This window comes from Manis javanica, chromosome 10 (assembly GCF_040802235.1).
Source record: "Manis javanica isolate MJ-LG chromosome 10, MJ_LKY, whole genome shotgun sequence".
NCBI classification, from domain to species: Eukaryota; Metazoa; Chordata; class Mammalia; order Pholidota; family Manidae; genus Manis; species Manis javanica.
The window spans coordinates 52460015-52482095 of NC_133165.1; the positions used below are offsets into that span (position 1 = coordinate 52460015).

At 40.3% G+C, this 22081-nt stretch overlaps 1 protein-coding gene across 1 annotated transcript; it reads left to right on the forward strand.

Moving 5' to 3' along the window:
- The first annotated feature begins 5214 nt into the window (after positions 1 to 5214).
- On the forward strand, positions 5215 to 22027 carry ACSM3 (acyl-CoA synthetase medium chain family member 3). The gene is made up of 13 exons (XM_017666781.3): positions 5215 to 5415; positions 7396 to 7606; positions 10535 to 10742; positions 12164 to 12307; positions 13368 to 13524; positions 15329 to 15408; positions 16862 to 16985; positions 17670 to 17750; positions 17892 to 17993; positions 18451 to 18578; positions 18675 to 18774; positions 20469 to 20588; positions 21706 to 22027. Exons 1-13 carry the CDS (start codon positions 5215 to 5217, stop codon positions 21790 to 21792), a joined length of 1743 nt encoding a protein of 580 aa, XP_017522270.1. The 3' UTR covers positions 21793 to 22027.
- The last annotated feature ends 54 nt before the right edge of the window (positions 22028 to 22081 follow it).

The following is a 22081-nucleotide window of genomic DNA, read 5'->3' on the forward strand; positions in this document are numbered from 1 at the left end:
GCAGCACATCAGAGACCTGATGGATGAAAAATCAGTCATGAACTCAGCCATGATGGGAGTACTTACACCATGGAAATCAGCAAATACTACAGATCAGGGCATTTTTCTTGCCAGATGGCCAGTTGTTACACATGTACCTTGAATGCTACCTATCTTCCGGCATCACATCATGCCTAGTCCTTGCTGTGATCCACCTCTACGTGTCCTTGATCTTGGTATGTTTTTTCCATTGCTTTTTCCTTGGTGCTAGAGTAAAACAAAGTGAATGTAACTTAAGCCCTTATTTAAGTCATAACTGTCATCCATCCTCAAACTTACATCAGATCTGGTCTAGCTCAAGAGTACATATGGAATCTTGTACACTGTTTCTTCCTAATCTATTTGTTTTAATTTCATTCTGTTTCATCTGGTATATGTTTGGTTCAGACAGATTAGAAATAAGTTAATACTAAATTACTGCTGCTGCCACTACTGAACAAAAGCAGAAAACTCAGCGTCTCCTTCTAAGCCAACAAAATAAAGTAAAAACTTCTTTGCCTGGCATCTGAGATCCTCCCTGTCTTTCAAGTTGATCATCCACCGTTTCCAGTCACAGAGCTTTTGCTCTGGAGACTTGATTTACCGTCCCTGGCGGAGCCTGCTCATTAGCGCCTCCCTGTCCTTCTCCAGGTTGCAGTCCCTTTCTGAGATGCTGAACAGCTCTCCTTCCATCTGCTCACATCCTCTGAGGCCCAATTCAAGTTTCATTTCCTCCAAGAAGTGCCCCCAAACAGCTCGGCCTGCAGTGAGCTTGACTGTTTCTGAGCTCCTATAGGGAGAGAACACCTACTCGTGAAGAGCACTCTTGCTGGATGGGCCTGTGCTGTTTCCCAAATGCTGTGCCAGGTGCCGCCTTCCCTTGCAAGGACCCTTATTTACGTCAGGCCCACCCAGATAAGCTAGGATAATCTCCCCACCTCAAGCTCCTTAATCACATCTTCAAAGTCACTTCTGCCGTGTAAGGTAACATAATCACAGGTTAGGGAGTGAATATCTTCAGGGGGCCTTTATTCAGTCTACCACCCCTTGGACTTCACTTACTAAATAAAGAACCAAGGAGCCCTCTTCATGTCTGAGCACATAAGAGAGACTCCCTTCTGCATATTACATGGGGTACCAATGAACTATCATGGTCTCACAACTGTCACCAAAAAGCAACATTTAGGCACACACTTCATGAAATCCAATTCCTGTTTCCAGGAACTGACATCACAAGGGTACAGGTAGGCAAGGTTTACATTCAAATCAGTCAGCTACAAGGTCTCGAAATGATTTCCAAATGAGATCACATCAGGACGGACACCTAGCAGTGGCCAGCACAGAGTCAGTGCTCAATAAAAGTCAGGAATTTGGAGGGTTACCCATAATCAATGAATCAAGAGCTCAGATATGACTCCTTTGCAGGTTTTCCATGCCAGATCAGGTTATGCCACAATAATCAAGCATGCTAATGTCCTTGGCAACTTGAAAATCATGTTGAAAGGCTCTAATAACAGGCCACTTGAGCCATATGGATCTTGATGCCATCAGTTCATTGGACAAGAGGCCGCTAATGTGCTTAGGCATTGTTTGGCGCTGAACCATGAGAGGAGGCACTCCTGCTTTTCCTCTCTCCCCTCCCAGCTATGTCTTATAAATCGCTGTCCCTTTAACCACAGGTCGTCCAGAGAAACGACAACTCTCATCCCAGGGGATTATGAGCTCCTCAAATGCACACCAGAGACTCGGGGCTACAATGGCTTAGATGCCACCCAAAGAAAAGGAGGGAACCAATTTTCTGGCAGATACAGAACTGAGTTTTCTGAAGGAACTGAAAGCCCTTCTGGATCAATAACACCATTTTCTGGTAAGAAAAAAAAAATGCATGTGGAGACATGGAAGTGATTCTAGTAAATGAGAAGTTGTGAAATTGCATTTAAATCTACAGATCAGCAGTAAGAGAAGAGTCACACTGTCCTGTCATAATTGGATAACTGCAGACTCAGCCCTGGATATATGTTCCTTTGATAGGAAAATGGGTTGTTCTATTTTGCAAAGGTTGGTAGATACATAGCGAAAGTCTGTGATACCATTTCCTTGCGTTGGCTTTGGTGACAACAATTTGTTGCTACAATTTGTGCTGCTTGCTAGATGAGTGGCCTTACTCACCTCTTAGTGCCTCAGTCACATTATATGTAAAATAAAATATCTGCGTCTAGGACTTTTGAGAGAATTAAACACAATATTGTATAGAAATATTTAACACAGTTCTGAGTGCACACCAACTGCTCAAACATCTTTTCACTGTTAAGGTTTCCCTTAACACACTGGAAATCACTAAGACTTTAGAAACCACCTAGTGCACACGTTTCACTTTTACAGACACCTTCTGGAGATATTTTTTTAAACGCGTTTGTATACAGATTTCTACAAAGATAATGTATTAACCTACAACAGTCAGTGATCCTCAGATGTGGCCCTGGTATCTTATGAGTGTCGCACAGAATCCGAAGTCAGAAATGGCTCTGTTCAGTGCAGTATGATGGCTCTTCAAAGTTTCATGGTCTCCATAAAGGCCTATCCATGCAAATCTATACAGAACATCAAAAGCAAACCAAATAGATAGAAAAAAGGGATGTTACTGGCAAAAAATATTTTAAAGTTTAATTGAAAAATCCTATTTTGTCATATGTTGATTTGCATTTTATTACTAACAGTTGTGTTGAGTATCCAACACCTATTTTACTCTGTTTATGCACTCAACACAAGAAATGCCAAAATGTACATTGAGGTCAGATCTGTTGATAATGTTTGGTTTCAGATTTGTTGGTATATTAATATGATGATTTATTGAGATACAGAAAACTTGTCTATGGAGGTATGGGAAATAAGAACCAGTCATGAAAAATCATCATTTTCATTTTGGAGGAGAAGATGGAGAGGAAATTTACATCTAACACTACCCACTAAATTCTCTGCACTATTATCCTTAGGAAGCAAGAATATTACAGGTGTCCCATGTTTTGGGAGTCTTCCCAATTCATCATTAAACTGGGAGCAAGAAAAGTCAAAATGATGGACATGAAGGCTAGCATGGTTCAGACTGATGGGGGCTCAGCTTAGTCCAGCCCCAAGAAACTGGAGCATGGTGACAGGGCACTAAAAGAGGCAGAAATAAGATGAGCCATTGCTGGTCCAACCCAATAGCTTTTCTTGCATTTCTATTGTCAAGCAGCTAAAGCCTTCCTGCCATAAAGTTTTGAGGACTGATTTTTAATGTGCAGCATTTATTGAGTCCTAGCCGCATACCAGGCACTGTGCTAAGGTGCTCACTTAAACCCCACAACCAGCCAATGAAGAAGGTATTATTGTTACTCTCATTGCTCAGATGAATGAGGCTTGGAGATATTAAGTAACTTGGCAAAGGTCATCCAGAGAGGCAGCTGTAGATGCGCGCGCGCGCATGTGTGTGTGTGTGTATTTAGCAGGGAATGGAGTCTTACTTTCAGCAGACTATGTCATGATAGGGCTCCCACTACTTCCCCTCTCCCACCTTGCCTTTACTTTTGATACCTCTCCCACACTTCCAGAAAATTGCCCAGGTAAGTTATGATCCCTCTTCTTTCCTTGACATATTAGATTTTAATACCAATGCTACTGCCAGAAATAGCTCTTCCTGGGCTACAGTAAATTGCATGTGCACCAAAGGGGTTCCCATTCCTCCAGATGTCACTCTGAGTAGCAAAAACAACTTGACAACAACAGTGCGAGGATGGTACACCCTGTACCCTTTGTTCTACTGTTTATGATATCAACTAAGAATGACTTAGGGGCAAAAGGGCCAGGGTGTTCACCATTAACAAGCAACTTTATTGAAGAAGGCAGCATAAAGAGACTAAGCAGTAGACAAGCTCTGAAGTCAGATCATGTGGATTCAAACCTTGCCTCTGTCACCATGAGATGGATGACCTTGGGCAAGTTACTTAAGTCTAGAGGGGTCTCAATGTCCCCATCTGTAAAATGGAGATAATAATAGCGCCAGGCTCACAAGCTTGCCATGAATGCCGAATGATATCAAGAATGCAAGATGCCTGGTCTACAGTGAGCACTTAATAAACCTTGGCTTCTGTTACTGAAGATAGTTCATGTTAAGTGCTAAGGATACAGTAGGTCTTTACCAACACCATCTAGGTAGGTTAGGGAGACATGCATATACTAAAAACAATTAGTAATAAAAGGTAGAAAAATGTTACATGAGTAGTATTAGATGCATTTTATGGATATTCAAAAGAAGAAGTAATAACAATATTAGAAAAAGAAATTAGATTACTGATGGCAGTCCAGATAGAGAAGGAACTCTACCAATATCACAGAGCTAGTTTTGGAAAAGTTGGGAGTAAAATACAGGTCTCCTGACTCATACTGTAAAACTGTTTCATGAAACTGCCACAATAGTACTAGTGAAAATAATCTTAACAGTAGCATTAGTTAACACTTTGAAGTTACTTTTTACATGCTAGGCATTTTACACGCATTATCTTTTTCAATCCTCATAATAACCCTTGGAGAGAGGTATTATATTTTCTCCCGTTTTACAGATGAGAATATTGAAGTGCAGGGAGGGTTAAATAATTTGTTTCGAGTCCTACAGCCAGAAAGTGGCTGGGCCAGGACTTAACTCAAGGTTGCTAACCTGGTACAATGAACTGAAGGGGAAAGGAAGGCACGGTAGCAGGGAGCAAAGTGGGTGACAGACTGAATCTTTGTGGTAGAAATAGATATTGATAAGGAGACTGCTTTTACTGCAAGAGGAAATCCAAGTAGAGGAGCTAAAAAGTACAGCTAGACTAGAGTAATAAAGCAGACAGAAGGAGGTCTTGAATGTCAATCCAGGCAGCAAATATTCTGTCTATTGGTTGGGGAGAAGGTAGGGACAGAGGACAGGAGCTTAACAATTCTACAGTTGTGGGGTTTCTTTTTATAAAGAGAGGCCAGTGGCAGAGACTGACTGCCACAGTTCTGAAGAAGGATGGGGTGTTTTCCAGGTGTTCCACAACTTCCCAGGGCCCACAGCCACAAGTCCACTTCCCAATCTCACCACAGAGCACTGGGAGAGACTAACGCACTCCACTCATCTTGCCCCACAGGCTGCAGTACTTCCACATCCATATCAGTTGATAAAGCCCTTTGGGAATCATGAAGATTTTTTCCCACTACCAGACCTTCAGATTCATCTGGCTTACCAAGCCATTTGGCCGGCACCTTCACAAAGATCACCGGTTTTGGGCGCCTCTGACTCTTGCTGACTTTGAATCCATAAATCGCTGTGAAAGGTCATTGCCTAAGAACTTTAACTTTGCTGGGGATGTGCTGGACCAATGGTCCCTAAAAGAGAAGGTATAAGACGATGGGCTTCCATTAGATGCTTAGTGTCCACCTTTCCTTCATCCTTCCCTGTTCTAATGTCTGCTTATTGCTTCCAATTCAATTCCTTCATCTCTCTTGGTTCCTTTGTTTTCCAATTGCCCTCCTCTCTCCCCAGGGAAGATCTTTGATTCTCAATGACATCTGACTGTCTCGTGAAGGAGCCTCTTCGTCCCCCAGCCATGTTTACTCACAGTTGTACCACTTCTCCTTCTTTTTTCAACAAGTGCCACATGGTAGCTCTTTGGTCTCCACACATTTATTCGGGCTGGTTACAGAAAGCAGTAATTTGAGTTTGTTTTTAGGCATAGTAATTGCTGAGGTCATTAGGAGAGAAAAAGAGATTGAAAAGGATAAAGCAACAAGCCTTGAGTGTGTGCAGTGTATACTTAGGTCAAGGTCCCTTTTTACTGACCCCCCACCCATGCCAGGTACTGAGCTAAACACTTAACCATCAGCGCTTTCCAAAGTGCACTTCAAGGACCATGCCTCAGAAGGTGCAGGTACTAGATAATAAAAGGCATTAAGTAATGTTGACTCAATCATCCCTATTAAACAGAAGGGAAAATCTTTCATTAAATGCATTATGTCTTTAACAGCTCTCTTATGTTTGCTAAACTCTCTTTTGAACAACAGAGAGCGCAGGCAGAAGTTGAAAATCTCTAGACAAAATTTAAGGGCACATTTTATTTTCAACATATTTATTTTTCAGTAACCTACTTTTAGCAAATGGTACTGATTTTCCCATGAGGGTGGTGATTAAATGCATTTTCCTTCTTAAGTAAATATATGCAAGTAAAAGTGACTGAATGTTAAGAAAAATACAAAGAACAATAGCACAGGTGTAGACAGATCTGGCAAAAACAGTGATACTCGAATGACTAAAGATTGAGAAATACTGACTTATATTATTTCACCAAATCCCCAGCACCACCCTGTTCAGGAGGGGGACTGCCAACAAGGAACTTACCTCACAGAAGTTAAGCTTCTTATCCAAAGTTACCAGTTCCAAAAGTACATGAACCAGTCCCTGATCTCAGTCAGCTCACACCCACAGAGTAGGGCCACATCTGTCACACAGTAATGGAGTCACTTGGAATGTGTGCACAATGCTGCAGGTACACAGAGGAGTGATGGGAGAAGAGGAGGCCAACAAAGGTTTCACAGAGGAAGTGAAATGGAAATCGGGCTTCAAAGTGTGTTCCAATCAGGGAAGAGAAAAGGATCATTTCAGATAGGGAGAAGGAAAAGGGAGTAATTTTTTTTCCAGGTAACACAAAAAGCAAAGAGGTTTTGCAGTACAGGTGACTTACTTTGTAGAGTCATGCATGAGAAGTTTCCTCCAGAATTCTCAATCATTCCATTCTCAAAACATTCTCATTCACATTGATGTTGCTCCCACAAAGGTCTCCACCCTGTTCTTTGTTACCTATGAAAACCCATACACCTCAGCCTTAGGGGTAAAAAAAAAGTTCCTAAATCACCTAGTATATCCTTTAGGGTTATTTGGATGAAACAATATAACATGAGCAAGAAACTAATTTATTGGAGGGATATGGAAGAGATCACAGAATTGGGTTGGAAGCTGGAGAGTCAGTCTCAGCAAGGACAGGAACCAGGACAGCTCCCCGAGGATGCATAAGCACCAAGAGCTGATGGACAGGTTTTGCTCCAACCATTTTCTATCAAAAATCCCAAGATCAGGGAGAGAAGGTCTGACTCATCCAATGTGGGTCATGTGACCACCCACTGGCCAGGGAAGGATGAGCACCCTGATGGTTGTCTCACCAAACCTGTGTTCATTAGGAGAGGAGTAATTTCCCTGAAGACAAACTGGGGTGTTGTGACCAGGACCTACCAGCACAGGTGGTGAGGAGAAGTAATGGCAGATGTCTCAACTATTTGGTGACTAGATATATAAGCCTTCTATCTTTTCCATGTCCCCATGGCTAGACAGGTGAGAGACCAGCCAACCCAGCCCTGTGGTGGGTGAATGGCAAAGGGGATGAAGTGAAATGGAGCTTTGGAGAACTGGGCTCCTTGTCTCGAAAGGCTGCCAATGTGCTCACCAAGCCCTGCAGCCTAACGAGAGGAGACCGAGTGGCTGTGATTCTGCCCCGAATCCCAGAGTGGTGGCTCATAAACGTGGCTTGTATGCGAACAGGTCAGTGTCAATATTTAACATTTCTAAATCATAAAGAAACAGCAAAAGTTGAGGTTTTTCTGAGTTGTTGGTTCTAGCTGAAGCTATGCTCAAAAAGGACAGAAAAATAAGAGCTGAAACTGAGAGCAACTGTAATAGAGTAATAATAACAACTATCTTAAGAGGTAGGTATTGCTGAGATGCCCATTTTGCACGGAGGAAACTGAGGCTCAGAGAGGTTAAGAAGCTCACTCAAAGTCACACAGCTAGAAAGCTATTCAGCTAGGATTTACATGCAAAGCTCTACAAAAGCAAAGATGGGTACCAAAGCCTCTTCGCAGTGCTGGTTATGATGTGTTTATCCAGATGATCCAGAAATCCCTTCTCTGAATATATTTTAATTCTCCCTGATATGAAAGTACAAAAGGAAGAAAATACATTTTAGAGCACAAGGACTCATAAGAAGATGATTGTGGATGCCAGCTGGACAACCTCTGCCTCTTTCCAGACAAAGATTAATGTATTCATGACACATTTTCTCCCAAAGTAGTAATTTATAATATACCCCAAATAAAAATTCTATAGGATTCTTTTTCCTCTAGGATAGGAGTCAGCAGAAACCATGATTTACAGGTTGACTATGTTTTTGTAAATAAAACTTTAATGAAATACAGCCATGCTCATTTGTTTACATATTGTTGAAGGTTTTGTTGTTGTTGTTCTACAACAGCAGAAGTGCTAGTTGAGACAGAGATGGTATGGCCCACAAAGCCTAAAATATTTACATCTGGCGCTTTACCAAAAGAGTTTCCCAATCCTTGCTCTAGAACATGAAATAATGTTTATAAGTCAATTGAAAATAAATAAGAATACCAAAGGATATACTATTGTGAAGAACATAAAGTGTTTGTCATAATATTTTATAAAAGAAAAAAATTAGAAAACTCCATGAAGTAATTTAATTAAAACCTAGCTAAGAATAAAGTTTAGTGGAGATGTAGTTATTGCTAATTGAAATTACAGTGCTTCAACTCAATGGCATATAAAAGAATAATTATGAGGTTTTCATAATGGTGTTGAAAATCCTCTTGCTGCCAACATTAAATAACAGCAGCAACATACATAATTATTTTTGCATCCATTCTGAAAAGGAACCTGCAAGTGTGAAACCATCTGGTTAGAGATGAAAGGTGGTTTGTCATTAAAACTATATTTAATATTACCTAACATAATTTATACAATTTGTGAAATGCCAAGATTTAAAAACTCACAAGCCAAATGGTCAAAACATTCAGTTAATTAAATGTTAAGCAATCAACTGAGGATTATTTTCTAATTCAGAACTATTAAATCTTCTGAGTGAATACTAAGTGCTTGTACTACACCACATTTCAAAACAGTTTGCAGTCTGAAATCCACTAGAAGACAACTTCTCCCTAGCCCCCAAGCTAGAGGTGGAGTCACTGAGCACATTCACATCACAAATCCACCAAGCACTAATAATTCTTAACCATTAAGAATATGTGGTTTGCAAAATAAATCATATTTTAACTGAGTGAACCTAGATCCTAATAAGGTGTTTTCTTAATTAACTTCCTTATCATCACCTATTTATTCATTTTCTCAAGAGGGGATAACATTTTAAAAATATATTTAGTAAGTAAAGTCTCCTTCCTAGGAATGCAACTCCACATCTCCCTATTTAGCTGACTTCGGGACTCACCAAGAAATAAGTAGTCTGGTGTATGGCACAGGTCTGGAGAGCCTGGGAAATATATCTTTAAATCTGGTTCTGCTACTTACTGACTTTGTGATCCTTGGACTAATTGTCATCTATACATACACTGGGATTAATTTTAAGTGCAAACTAGGCACTTAGTAAGTGCTCCATAAATGGTAGTGGCTATTTGTAATTCTCTACATCCACTCTACTTTCCTCCCACTGACTCATTTTAGGAAGTGCAAACAACCTTTTCTCTTGTATCTGATTCTCCTATATATGTTCTTCTCATAAGCAACTGGTACTTTAAAATCAGTCTCATCTCAGGCCAGTGTTATAAGTTAGTGAGAAGGAAGGATGAACTAAGCATTGCCAAAGTAGTGTAGGCAAACTTCAATGATGCTAGACCACTGGGAAGACCCAGATATGAGGGCTGACTCTGCCATTCATCAGCTATGACCCAACCAGATATTCCATCAGAGGACAACAACTGCATGGACCCCACATGGTTACTTAGATCAATGGTCTCCAGGCTTTTCTAGTTGCATAATCTATCAATATAAATATTTGGGACATACATCTTCCCATCTAGATATAGTTATTTATATTGTTCTAACGCACTAATGTAGTATGCATGTTATAAAATATATATGAAAATGAGATTAAAACTGAAAAGAATTCTAACATCTCAATAAATTTTTTTCAATTTCTAAATTTTTTTCTCATTCCCAGTGGATGGATTATCTTGCAAAACTCACTTTGGAGACAATTAGTTCAGAGGACTGAATGAGATAACATTCATGAGTATGTGTTATTAACTGTAAAGTATTATTTGAGTGTTACATAATAATGATTCAAATGTTGCACAAAAATGTTAGTAATAATAGCCCACCATTATAATACCTACCATAACCCAGACACTTATTATTCCCCCCATTTTACAGATAAGAAGGGCACAGAGAGATGAAGTGACATGCTCAGCATCGCAGAGCTACTAAGTTGCAGGGACAGGATTAGATCCAGGAACTTTTGGACTCTGAAGCTCGTATCCTAAGGCTCACCTAGTGATCAGGATCCTATAGGACATCCTTGGGGTCAAGGCAGGGGTAGCTGAAGGATGAATTCTGCAGCTCCTTTCCACCTAGGCACAAAGTGCAAGTTTCCACAATCTATAATCTTACCTAATGGACAATAGTTGTGGTCAGCTCACGGCCCTCTCTCCTTCCCAGGGCTTGTCTTCATGCCAGGAACAACCCAGCTGACAGCCAAAGATATCCTCTACCGCCTGCAAGCATCCAAAGCCAAGTGTGTTGTGGCCAGTGAGGAGGTGGTCCTGTCGGTTGAGTCCATCATGTCAGAATGTCCTGACTTGAAGACCAAACTCCTGGTGTCGCCACAAAGCCGCAATGGGTGGCTCAGCTTCCAGGAGTTATTTCAGTGAGTATCCCACCCCCCTTCATCTGCAGTACTCAGGCTAGACAGAGGACGGTCTACCCTGAAGTACATGACTTTCTGATGCATGCACAAAAATCAGTCATATCAGTGCAAGAAAAAGAATGTGATGCTAAACAACAACAGATGTTGGCGAGGTTGTGGAGAAAGGGGAACCCTCCTACACTGCTGGTGGGAATGTAAATTAGTTCAACCATTGTGGAAAGCAGTATGGAAGATCCTCAGAATGCTCAAAATAGAAATACCATTTGACCCAGGAATTCCACTTCTAGGAATTTACCCTAAGAATGCAGCACTCCCGTTTGAGAAAGATAGATGTACCCATATGTTTATCGCTGCACTATTTACAATAGTCAAGATATGGAAGCAACCTAAATGTCCATCAGTAGATGAATATATAAAGAAGATGTGGTACATATACACAATGGAATATTACTTAGCCATAAGAAAAAAACAGATCCTACCATTTGCAACAACATGGATGGAGCTAGAGGGTATTATGCTCAGTGAAATAAGCCAGGCAGAGAAAGACAAGTACCAAATGATTCCACTCATATGTGGAGTATAAGAACAAAGGAAAATTGAAGGAACAAAACAGCAGCAGAATCACAGAACCCAAGAATGGACTAACAGTTACCGAAGGGAAAGGGACTGGGGAGGATGGGTGGGAAGGGAGGGATAAGGGCAGGGAAAAAGAAAGAGGGCATTACGATTAGCATGTATAGTGCGTGGGGGGCATGGGGGCGGCTGTGCAACACAGAGAAGACAAGTAATGATTCTATAGCATCTTACTACACAGATGGACAGTGACTGTGAAGGGGTATGTGGGGGGGACTTGGTGAAGGGGGGTGCCTAGTGAACATAATGTTCTTCATGTAATTGTAGATTAATGATACCAAAAAAAAAAAAGAATGTGATGCTATTTTTTAAGCCACTGTGTCTGCCAGTGATATTGTAGATATTGAATACAAAGTATTAAAAAGTTTGACTCAAATGCTAAAAGATATCTTCCTTTGTACATCATAAAACTCAATTGTTAATAACAATTTGCAAAAATTCAATACTGACTTTTTAAAATTCATAGATTTTAAAGAAGCATTTAGGAAAACCATGTTTAAAAATAAGTAATAAAAACAAAAAATAAATTTAAAAATCCCTTCTGTTACTGCAAGTTATCTTAGCTATCAATTTGGCTGACAGTGAGGTAGAGCCTTAAAAAGAGACATGAATTGTTAAATCTCAGCATTGGTCGGCAAAGTCACTCTAGGATTTCTTGAGAAATGCCTTTCAGGGATGCTTTGCCCTATCTTCTGATATGAGAGGGCAGAAGTAGCAGAGCAAAGGTAATATGAGAGTTAAACTGCTATGCCCTCTTCAGCCACCATCTTTGGGTCCATGTTTTGCAGATCTGCCTCTGCAGAGCACAGCTGTGTGGAGACAGGAAGTCAAGAACCAATGGCCATTTATTTCACCAGTGGGACCACAGGCCCTCCCAAGATGGCCCAGCACTCACAGAGCAGCCTTGGAATCGGGTACACCCTCTGTGGCAGGTAGGGAGGAAAACTCTGTTTTTTTATAAACTCTCCCCCAAGCTGCCGACACGTGTATCCAACTGCCTAGCTGACACCTCTATTTTGACGCATGTTAGGTATCTCCAATATAAAATCTACAAAGCACAACTCTTGATGCCCCTGTCCACCCTTAGCTCAGTAAATGGCACCCTCTCAACAACTGATCAAGCAAAACTTAGGAAATCAGTCTTAAGTCAACCTCCAAAACAGCATGTCTGGCTCCTTCTTCTCATTGCCACATAAATTTACCCACTCAGAAAGGTATCCTAAAACTGTCACATTACCCTGTTTTATTTCCCTTGTAGCACTTAACCATTGTTTGAAATTATCATAGTGATTAATATGCTTGCTCATTTTATTGTGCGCATATTGTCTCTCTCCCTAAAATAAGAGCAGAGACCTGGTCTATCTCACTGACTATGCTCAGTAGAACAGTACCAGCATATATAATTTTTGCTTAATAAATTTTTGCATCAATGCACAAACTCAAATAATCCCCAAAACAGCCACCCACTCCATTCTCACACTACCTAGGGATAGAATCTAGACCTGAGTACCACCTTTCAAATAAGCCCACTCACCATCTCAGATACCTAGGTGTCATCTTACCTAGGCTACAAGCATTCTCCGAGGACACATCAGCAAGCCACAAGCCCACCTTTCCCCTGACACCTCCCCTCAAAGAGCCCGCCAAAAATACTGGCCATAAAAAGCCTCTTGACCTGTTACTCTCTTCTTTCCTTTGTTCTGCTGGCCAGGACAGAGGGGTCCCTCTCAGGTTCAGCAATAAACCTGCTTGGACTGTTGAGTTCACATCCCCTCTCTTCTTTCACTTAGGATTTTGAAAGAGCCTTGTAACACAAGTGGGAGGCAGAATCGCTATCCTGCCTTAGGGCTCCTTTTGACCCTTCTACATAGCCATTGAGGTTCTGGCCAGTCCTCAAAGACACCAGTTTGTTTCCTTTTCTGTTTTTTGGTTTTGTTTGTATGTGTGTGTCTGTGATATTGGTCTATCTTGTTGCTTTTCCATATCATTTAGGTATTGGCTAGACCTGAAATCCTCAGATATCATATGGAACATGTCTGATACTGGCTGGATCAAGGCTGCCATTGGGAGTGTGTTTTCCTCCTGGCTTCAGGGAGCCTGTGTCTTTGTGCATCGGATGGCCCAGTTTGACACTGACACCTTTCTAGATGTAAGTCATGACTTCTAGCTACATCTCTCCCTTGTCTCCCCCAAAACCTCAGAGAAAGGATTCCTCAGAATACAGGGTTTCTTGGACATATGGAAATCATTCCTCTTTAAGAAGCAAAGTTTCCAGGGACTTTGTTTTTGAAAGCATTTAGCACAGTAGAGAGAGAACTCCCACAACACTCTTGAGCATAAAATCCACTCTTGTGCTTCAGACTGTTCAGGATTTGATAGTGTCACTAAATCTATGGCTACTTAAGAGTCTGGTTCTAAATAAAAGACCAGAATTCTCAACTGTAAACAAATCTTTGGTTTCTGATTCAGTGAAAGACAATATCTAATAAATTTGAACCCATGTATACAGGAGATTGAAGATGGGGTCACCTTTCTCCTGGATCAGCTCCTTCCATTCTCCTGTCACCTCATGTTTCTTGCCTTAGTTCTCAACACCCAGTTTCTTCTTGAGACCAGGTGTGCCCCTCCTTCCCCGACAGAGTTATCAGATGGCTCTGGTTTCTTTAGCCTTCAGATAAATGTGATTCAGGCTGATAATTTTTCAACTATGAAAAATCAATTGTTTAACATATTAAATAAACACCACATCCTTATGTGAACAAAGGCTACATTCACCCTGTTATTTTGCTAACTGGTCTGACAAGATGGCATGAGGGTCTAAACAGAAATGTAGGGTAACGTTAAGAACTAGGATCTCTACATCATGTTTACAAAGTACCCTGAAGTAGATAAGTTAACTTTGCAGGTTCAAAACATACATTTGTAAAGTAAAGATTTAAAAAAATAAAATACTAAATATTTTATAATATTTAAATAAAATATTTAATATATATTCTTATTTTAATAATCTTAATGGTATATTATTGATAGTATTGATGTTATTGATAGTATTAATATATTAATAAATGATATATTACTAATATATCTTAATATAATGGCAAGACTTAAAAAAAGTGTTTTACTGATTTTTACTTAATAGGATATAAGACTATTAAAATCTTATTTTATAAAGATAATGTGTATATCTTATAAAAACTTGCAGATTTACACAATTCTTAGTTATAAACACTACTTAAGTAGAATCTTAGAAGCAAGTGCATTCATTCACAGATCAAAAGTCATTCTTGATCTACAACAATCCAGATAGCCTAACCATACATCCTGAGTGTCCTCTCAAATGCTTACATTTAATACAAATTGCTAATTCATTACATAACTGAATATCTCTACAAAGAGGATCTCTGAAACATTAGTATCTCTCTAGATTTAAGATGCCTATGTCATCATTTGATTTTAAGCACCTGGAAGTGTAATGAGCCTGGCAAATTTTAAACAATTAAGAAAAGGGCTGCAAAATGCTTTACTTAAGCATTTAATCAATTCACTGAAAAGGCTGGTATCTTTATAGAAATGGTATTGGAAAGGTTTGGTAGCTTAGCTCATACATCCAGAGTAAGTACTACATATGAATATATGGGCAGAAGGTTTCACAATTCCATCATGAAAGGTAATTTGCAGCCCTGAGGTTTGTAGTTTAGGGTTGTTCTCAAATGCAAGTCACTTTTTATTGACTTTGACTGTGTAAGTCTATTACTGTAACATATACATATTCTTTCCAATAATTGGAATTCCCAATAGACATCTAGTCACTAGTAACATTTGCTTTTTTTAATCCTAGTAGTGACCATAAGATGGACACAGTTTAGTGGAAGAGAATGAGGGGTGGTAAATGTCCCCTCTAGTTGTAGCCTTTAACTAACCACGTCTGACATCTGTCTTTCTCCATCATCTAGACCCTCACCACTTACCCCATCACGACCCTGTGCAGTGCTCCCACCGTGTACCGGATGCTTGTGCAGAAGGACCTTAGGAGGTACTTGGGCAGAAACCTCTATTTGAACCCTGAACAAAAGCTGGAATCCAGCATCACAGGCCTCCCCTTTTCAGCACAGGACAGCCCCAGGGTTCTCAGTCCTACCACTCTTGGCCCTGTGGATGGAGTTAACTCTGCACTGGGGGGCTGTTCTGGCCAGGGCAGGCTGCTGAGCAGCAGTCAGCCTGACCTCTGCCCACTAGATGGCAGCATACCTCCCTCTCCACCAGCTGTGACAGTCACAAATGCCTCCAGATCCACCTCATTTTCTAGGATAGGGGTGGAATATCCCCTCCTAGCTTAAGAACAACAGGGATGGCCTCTAGGGACAACTGAATATTTTCCTGGGGACACCAGAGCACTACAGTCCCAGAACAAATTCCCCTCCCCCAAAAAAGTACGACTTTCATTTGTATTGCCTTGAAGAGAAGCTAATGAAGTCTTAGACTAAGATTATATTCAGTGCAGCCAAATCACCTGAACATCCTATGGAGTTGCAGTGTATATTTATTTAACTAATATGAATTCAATACATGAGGAGAAATAAAAACAATTTGGGTAGCGCAGGCTCACCCACCCTCTGTTCCCCCGAAGTGTGGACACCCCGGAGAAAGAGTGCTATGCAAGACAAAATAAATCAGGTATGAATCTCCTCTTATCCTAGTCAGTGTCAACTCCTTCGTGGCTCTCAAAACATGAGCATCTTGCTCACGTTTCAAGAGTTATTCAGGGGCTATTTTGAACAGGCATCCTACCACACCCGCCTGCCCATCTAGGACCTCATCGAACCCGAGTTGGGCTGTTCCAGACTTTTTCACCTGACATCTGTGGACAACTGAGTAGTAAGGCCAGTGGTTAAGAGCTCAAGCTCCAAAGTCATGTGGGCGGGGCTCTTCTGCTTGCCAACAGTGTGGCCTCAGGCACTCAAGATGACCTTGCTAAGAGCTCTAACCCCATCCATAAGACAAGATTAAGAACTATGACCAGGGATTGTGAGAATTCCATGTAAAATAACAAGAAGTGCAGAATACAGATTCACCAACTCAGCCCTTTATTATTTGTGAGGCCTTGGATAAGTTCTCTAACTTCTCTCAGCCTCAGTTTCCTTATCTGTAAGTTAGAGATTGAGGATCATGAATGATTCTAAAGCCCTTACAACACAGTAAATGCTCAGTTACTATAAGCTGTTATGTCACTTGGCTCATAGTGCTTTTCTCCTTTTTAATAGCCTGCTAAATGTAAGCTCTGTCAGGAAACTGTTTTAGTCACTAACATGACTCACACACCCAGAACATCTGGCAAGATAGTAGGTGCTCAACAAATATTAGCTGAACGAACCTTCTAAGACATGCCTTTCTTAGCTCATTTGCTTGTTGCTAGAACATCCTAACTATACTAATGAAAGCCACTCAGATTTCTCCGCCAAAGATCCCACACAACTCCGTATCTACAGGTATAAATTCAAGAATCTGCGGCACTGCTTGACAGGAGGGGAGCCACTCAATGCAGAGGTGCTGGAACAGTGGAAGGCGCAAACCGGGCTGGAGCTGTACGAGGGCTATGGACAGACAGAAGTGGTATGTTTAATGGACTGTTTAAGTTTCACCTATTAAGTGCTTGTCAACACCAGGACTATCAACTGAGCCCCTGAAGTGCCCCCATCACACTCTAATTTTCATGTCGTTTCCAAGAATGCCTTACCTTGCCAGTTAATACCAAAACCTCTGAATTAACCTATTAGGTTTGGCTAAAAGGGAATTACAATTATTCCTTACACTCTTCCTGCCTCCTCCCCATGCAGGAAAAGTCTCCAAGGTGTCAGGGGCAGGAGAGGTTCAGCATTGAGCCACTCAACTTTCCTTTGCACTGGGAAGGACCCCAGAGAAACCTAGTGGAGAATTTATTACAAGGTGCACTGGACTCTACCCTTACTCTAAAGTAATCTTCAAAGTCTGCTCCTCAAGCCAGCAGTACGAGCAGCATGGGGATATTGGTAGAAGTACAGATTCTCAGACACTACTCCACTCAGACGCACTGAAACAGAAACACTGTGATGGGGTCCAGCAATCTGTGTTCTAGCAATGCTCCACGTGATTCTGATACACACTCAAGTTTGAAAACACTGGTCTAAAATATTCCAGAAGATGAGCTTGTGTACTAGAAAATCAGTCAAAACCAAGGGTTAAGTCTCACTGTCATGACATGAACAGGTACAGAAAATGAATTTTTACATACTTAAGTAACACATGTCCTCTCAACAGGGAATAATTTGTGCCAATCAGAAAGGGCAAGAAATTAAACCAGGCTCAATGGGGAAAGGAGTACTACCTTATGATGTACAGGTAGGTAATATCTGACTGCTTCAGTAAAGAAGACAGAATGCTTTTGGTTTCTGCTATTCATACATACAACTATTCATAATCAACTATTTTCATTTTGTGAAAAGAAAATCTTAAGAACCTAAATTGTTTCTTTCATTCTAGATTATAGATGAAAATGGCAACATCCTACCACCTGGCAAAGAAGGGGAAATTGCCCTCAGACTAAAGTCTACAAGGCCCTTCTGTTTCTTCTCTGAATATGTGGTATAAGAACATAGAATGTGCTATTCACACTTTAATAGAAAATGTGGTATAGGGAGGAGTATACAGATTTGGGTCCAAATTTCGTATCCACCATGTTTTGTCATGTAACAATGGGCAAGTCACAAAATCCAAGTCTACTGCATCTGTAAAATGGGAAGAGTATCATCTATATCCTCAGAGTTTTGTAAAGATTAAACTCTATGTTAGAAACCAATTGCAGTGGTTGTACTCAGAAAAGACAACAGGGCAGGCTGCAGAGGTGGGAAAGACAGGGATATGGAGCACTGGAGATGGAATTTTTTATTATACTCTTGGACCTTTTGTATTTTAGGAACTAAAATTTTTTTAAATAATTTCTTTTATAAATAGAATGTGCAAAGCACTAAGTCACTTCATGGATGCCATACCTCTTTCCATACTGATCAAATTTATCCCAGAAGTCATCTTTGATTTGCAGGACAATCCTGAGAAAACTGCTGCCACGACAAGAGGGAATTTTTATATCACTGGAGATAGAGGAGTGATGGATGGCGACGGGTACTTCTGGTTTGTCGGCAGAGCTGACGATGTCATCATATCCTCTGGGTTGGTATATTTGCCACTTTTAGAAAGTAGAAGTTTGCCAGGGGAGATCTTGTACTTGGGTGGTGTAGTGATTAAAGACTTCTTTTCCTCTTCCAGGTACCGCATTGGGCCATTTGAGGTGGAGAGCGCCCTAATTGAGCACCCAGCAGTTGTTGAATCAGCTGTTGTCAGTAGTCCAGACTCCATCAGAGGCGAGGTAGAGTGAATATCACTAATCAAAGTAGCAATTTCATATTTTCAAGATCTGTTCTTTGACCACTCTGAAGAGTGAATCAAGAGTTATCATTATGAGGCATATGTGACAAACTGTATACTAGGCAATCAATTTTACAAATGAGTTGTGTCCCAAAGGCGATGTATTAGGATTCTTTTGGTGGCAAGTGACAGAAACTCAACCCAAACTGACTTAAGTTAAAAACAAAACAAAACAGTGAGGTCTTCAGGTACAGCTACATCCAAGGGTTCACTGAAATTAAGCAGAACAGTCTCTCTCCATCTCTCTGCTCTGCTGTTCTTCAGGTCAGTGACTTTCAGGCAGGTTCTTCCTACCTGAGAGCAACCAGCTCCATACGTACACAGCTCAACAACCCCAGGGTAGGACACAACTCTTTCCAACAGTTTCAAGCAATGAGAACAGCATTTGCCTATCTTAGATTGTATCTCTAACCAACATGGTTCAGGGAATGGTATATGCTGAATGGCCAGACCTGGATTTATGCTAGTCATTAGAGGTAGAAGTTAGTGTCAACCCCACCAGACATAAGTTAGGGTAATCCTCCATAGTAAAATCAGAGTGCTTGTTACTAAAGAGGGGGGAACACACACTAGATTAGCAAAAGCAGATTTTACTGTATGTACAATTGTCATGGAACTCAGGATACAGTTTCTCACAGCAACAATGCAAATAGGAGATTATGGCCAGGTTCCCAAACATGTCCCACAAGCCTACTTAGGACCAATGAAAAGAAACTTAGGGAATGACAGCAGTAGCCTTAGTTTTAGGAGGAAGACACGTAGTATATGGAGGGGAGAGGTTTCTTTTCCTGTTTTCTAGACTCAGTAAGTGGCAAAATTTCAAAAACGTTTTGTCTATCAACATCCTCCCAAATCTCTCTCTCTCCTCACTCTCATACAGCAGTGACTCTTTGCAACAACACTGTGGGTCCCATACTTTGTACCTCCTGTACCACCTCCATGCTCAATGGATTCCGTTCTCCAAAATATTTTTCCCCTGCCACCATATTCTCATTCTCCCAATATAAATGGTTTCAACTGAACATCAGAAATAAATGCCAATTAAAATCAATGTATGAATAATTTAAACTAATCTAAAAAATTATCAGATTGGTGAGTTTTAAATAATATTACAAAAAGAAAGCCAAAAATATCAGGCAAAAAAATGTTTTAGAGGAAGATCAATCCTGAGAGTCCATCTCCCAGCAGACACAAACCCATCAGGCCTCCCCAAACCCCTCTCAATCCACATATTCTTTAGAACCCCTATTTGCCCCCCAACAACATAGGTTTAACAGCAGTATAAGTTAGGTGGATTAAGTGGTATCTGTAAATCAAGTATTGCCTGTACAAAAAGTAGGGTTGGTCTCATTGAAATGTTAAACACATGTGTGACATGTAAGCAACACTCAACCTTTAGCTTTACTGAACCACTGCATTCCTCATATACATAAACCATTTGTCTAGAATTTAATCTCAAAACCTCACTTGTTGCATCCAAGCTTTGTTCAGAGGTTCAGAGGTGATCTCCGGCATTTGCATTCATGACTCAAGCTATTGGCAGATGACAGGTACCTGTGTTCAGCACAGATCCCAAACTCTGGATGTATCTGAAAAAACAAGGGTTATCAATATAAACTGACTTTTCTACTGCAGGTAGTGAAAGCTTTTGTTGTCTTATCTGCACCTTTTAAGTCATCCAACCCAGAGAAATTAACTGTTGAACTTCAGGATCATGTGAAGAAATCAACTGCACCTTACAAATATCCAAGAAAGGCAAGTCTTTTGCCCAAAAGTTAAGTGTGTGTTATTAAACAAGAGTCTAAGCTAGTAAGTATGTAGATTTTATTAGTTTTTGACTTTACTGTAGCTTGTTATTTGAGTAGGAGACACCTATTTCAATTTTTTAGCCCTAAGAATTTTGCTTTCAAATGTTTTATGTTAGGACACTACAAATGCTTGATAAACCAGAAGTTGTTATCAGCTCTGCAATATTGAGTAACTACTAGGAACTAATCAGTTCTGTTCCTTATGGGGGGAGGAAATTATGGCACATTGTTTTTAAAGACAGTACTTGACTCATCCGACATAGTACTGGGCCATAATATACGTACAAATTAAAAGCTCAGGAAGAAGATATTATCCAAAGAAACTGGCATCTTTCCTGTAACCTTCTTCAAGGGAGGATTTAAGAGCTAAGTCTGTATAAAGGCACAAGAGATAGCACTGCAGTTTCCTTCTACTCCGGGAATCCTATTGGTATTTTGACAGACACTGACTGATCCTTCTCATGAGAATTCCATTTCAATTGGCATTATTTCAGCCAAAAGGTGTTCATTTCAACCTCAGAACTACATTTTCTTCATTAATTCACTAAATCAGTGACCAGTTTTCAGAAATGCTTGAAAACGTTTAAAAACACCATTGTTGTATCTTGAGTGGGTAAGAGGATTTTACTGTCAAGCCAGAGCATAAAAGGAAAATTGTATATACTCAAAATTATCACAGCCTCCAGGACCCAGCTTTTAAAAGTTCAAAACCCGAGAATTAGCTTGCTGTTACTCTGTGCATTTAGGTGTAGCCTCTATCTCCCTGTGGGCAGTAGAGACCTAGGTCATGTTTGAACTGAGGGAAAGCAATGAAGGATTATGCTGTACTGGCAAAGCATAGTGAATTTGCACTAAAAACCCCTGTGATGGAGCTCCATTGTCTTCTTAACTGTATAAATGAACCATTTCTGGTGTCTAAGAAATTCAATAAACTTAGCGTAGGCTAAGACAACCCCCAGACTCTGAAACTCAATGCCAGAGTTTCATGAAAGCTCTCTCCTATCATACAGACAGTTGGGAGAGTCAAATGCAATCATCTCCTAATATGTTTTTCTGTTAATTAGGTGGAATTTGTTCAAGAACTCCCAAAGACAATCACTGGGAAAATTAAACGCAATGTTTTAAGAGACCATGAATGGGGTCGAAGATAGCCTGAAAAGAAACCTGTGGCATTTAGTAGCTTTCAAGCTGCTTTCTTTCAGTTCTTGCTTTCTGACAATTCTTTGACTACTCTCTTAAAATGCCGAAGATTTTTCCTGTACTGAATTTTTTTTTTACTTAGACAATAAATAAAATCTAAAAATATTTGGGAAGAAAATAGTTATGATGACCAATGATTGTAATGATTTGTCATATTTGAAATACAAGCCAAATGATTACTGAGAAAGGCACAGAGAACAATGAATTTACCCTGTGCCTAATTAATTCAAAATAAAGATT

What these genes read in the sequence shown, in the direction of transcription:
- ACSM3 (XM_017666781.3), top strand. Translation starts at nt 5,215, where the DNA reads ATGAAGATTTTTTCCCACTACCAGACCTTCAGATTCATCTGGCTTACC. An exon ending in AGCTTCCAGGAGTTATTTCA is followed by an intron (nt 10,743 to 12,163) that starts GTGAGTATCCCA and finishes CATGTTTTGCAG; the next exon opens with ATCTGCCTCTGCAGAGCACA. An exon ending in GTGCAGAAGGACCTTAGGAG is followed by an intron (nt 15,409 to 16,861) that starts GTACTTGGGCAG and finishes CCGTATCTACAG; the next exon opens with GTATAAATTCAAGAATCTGC.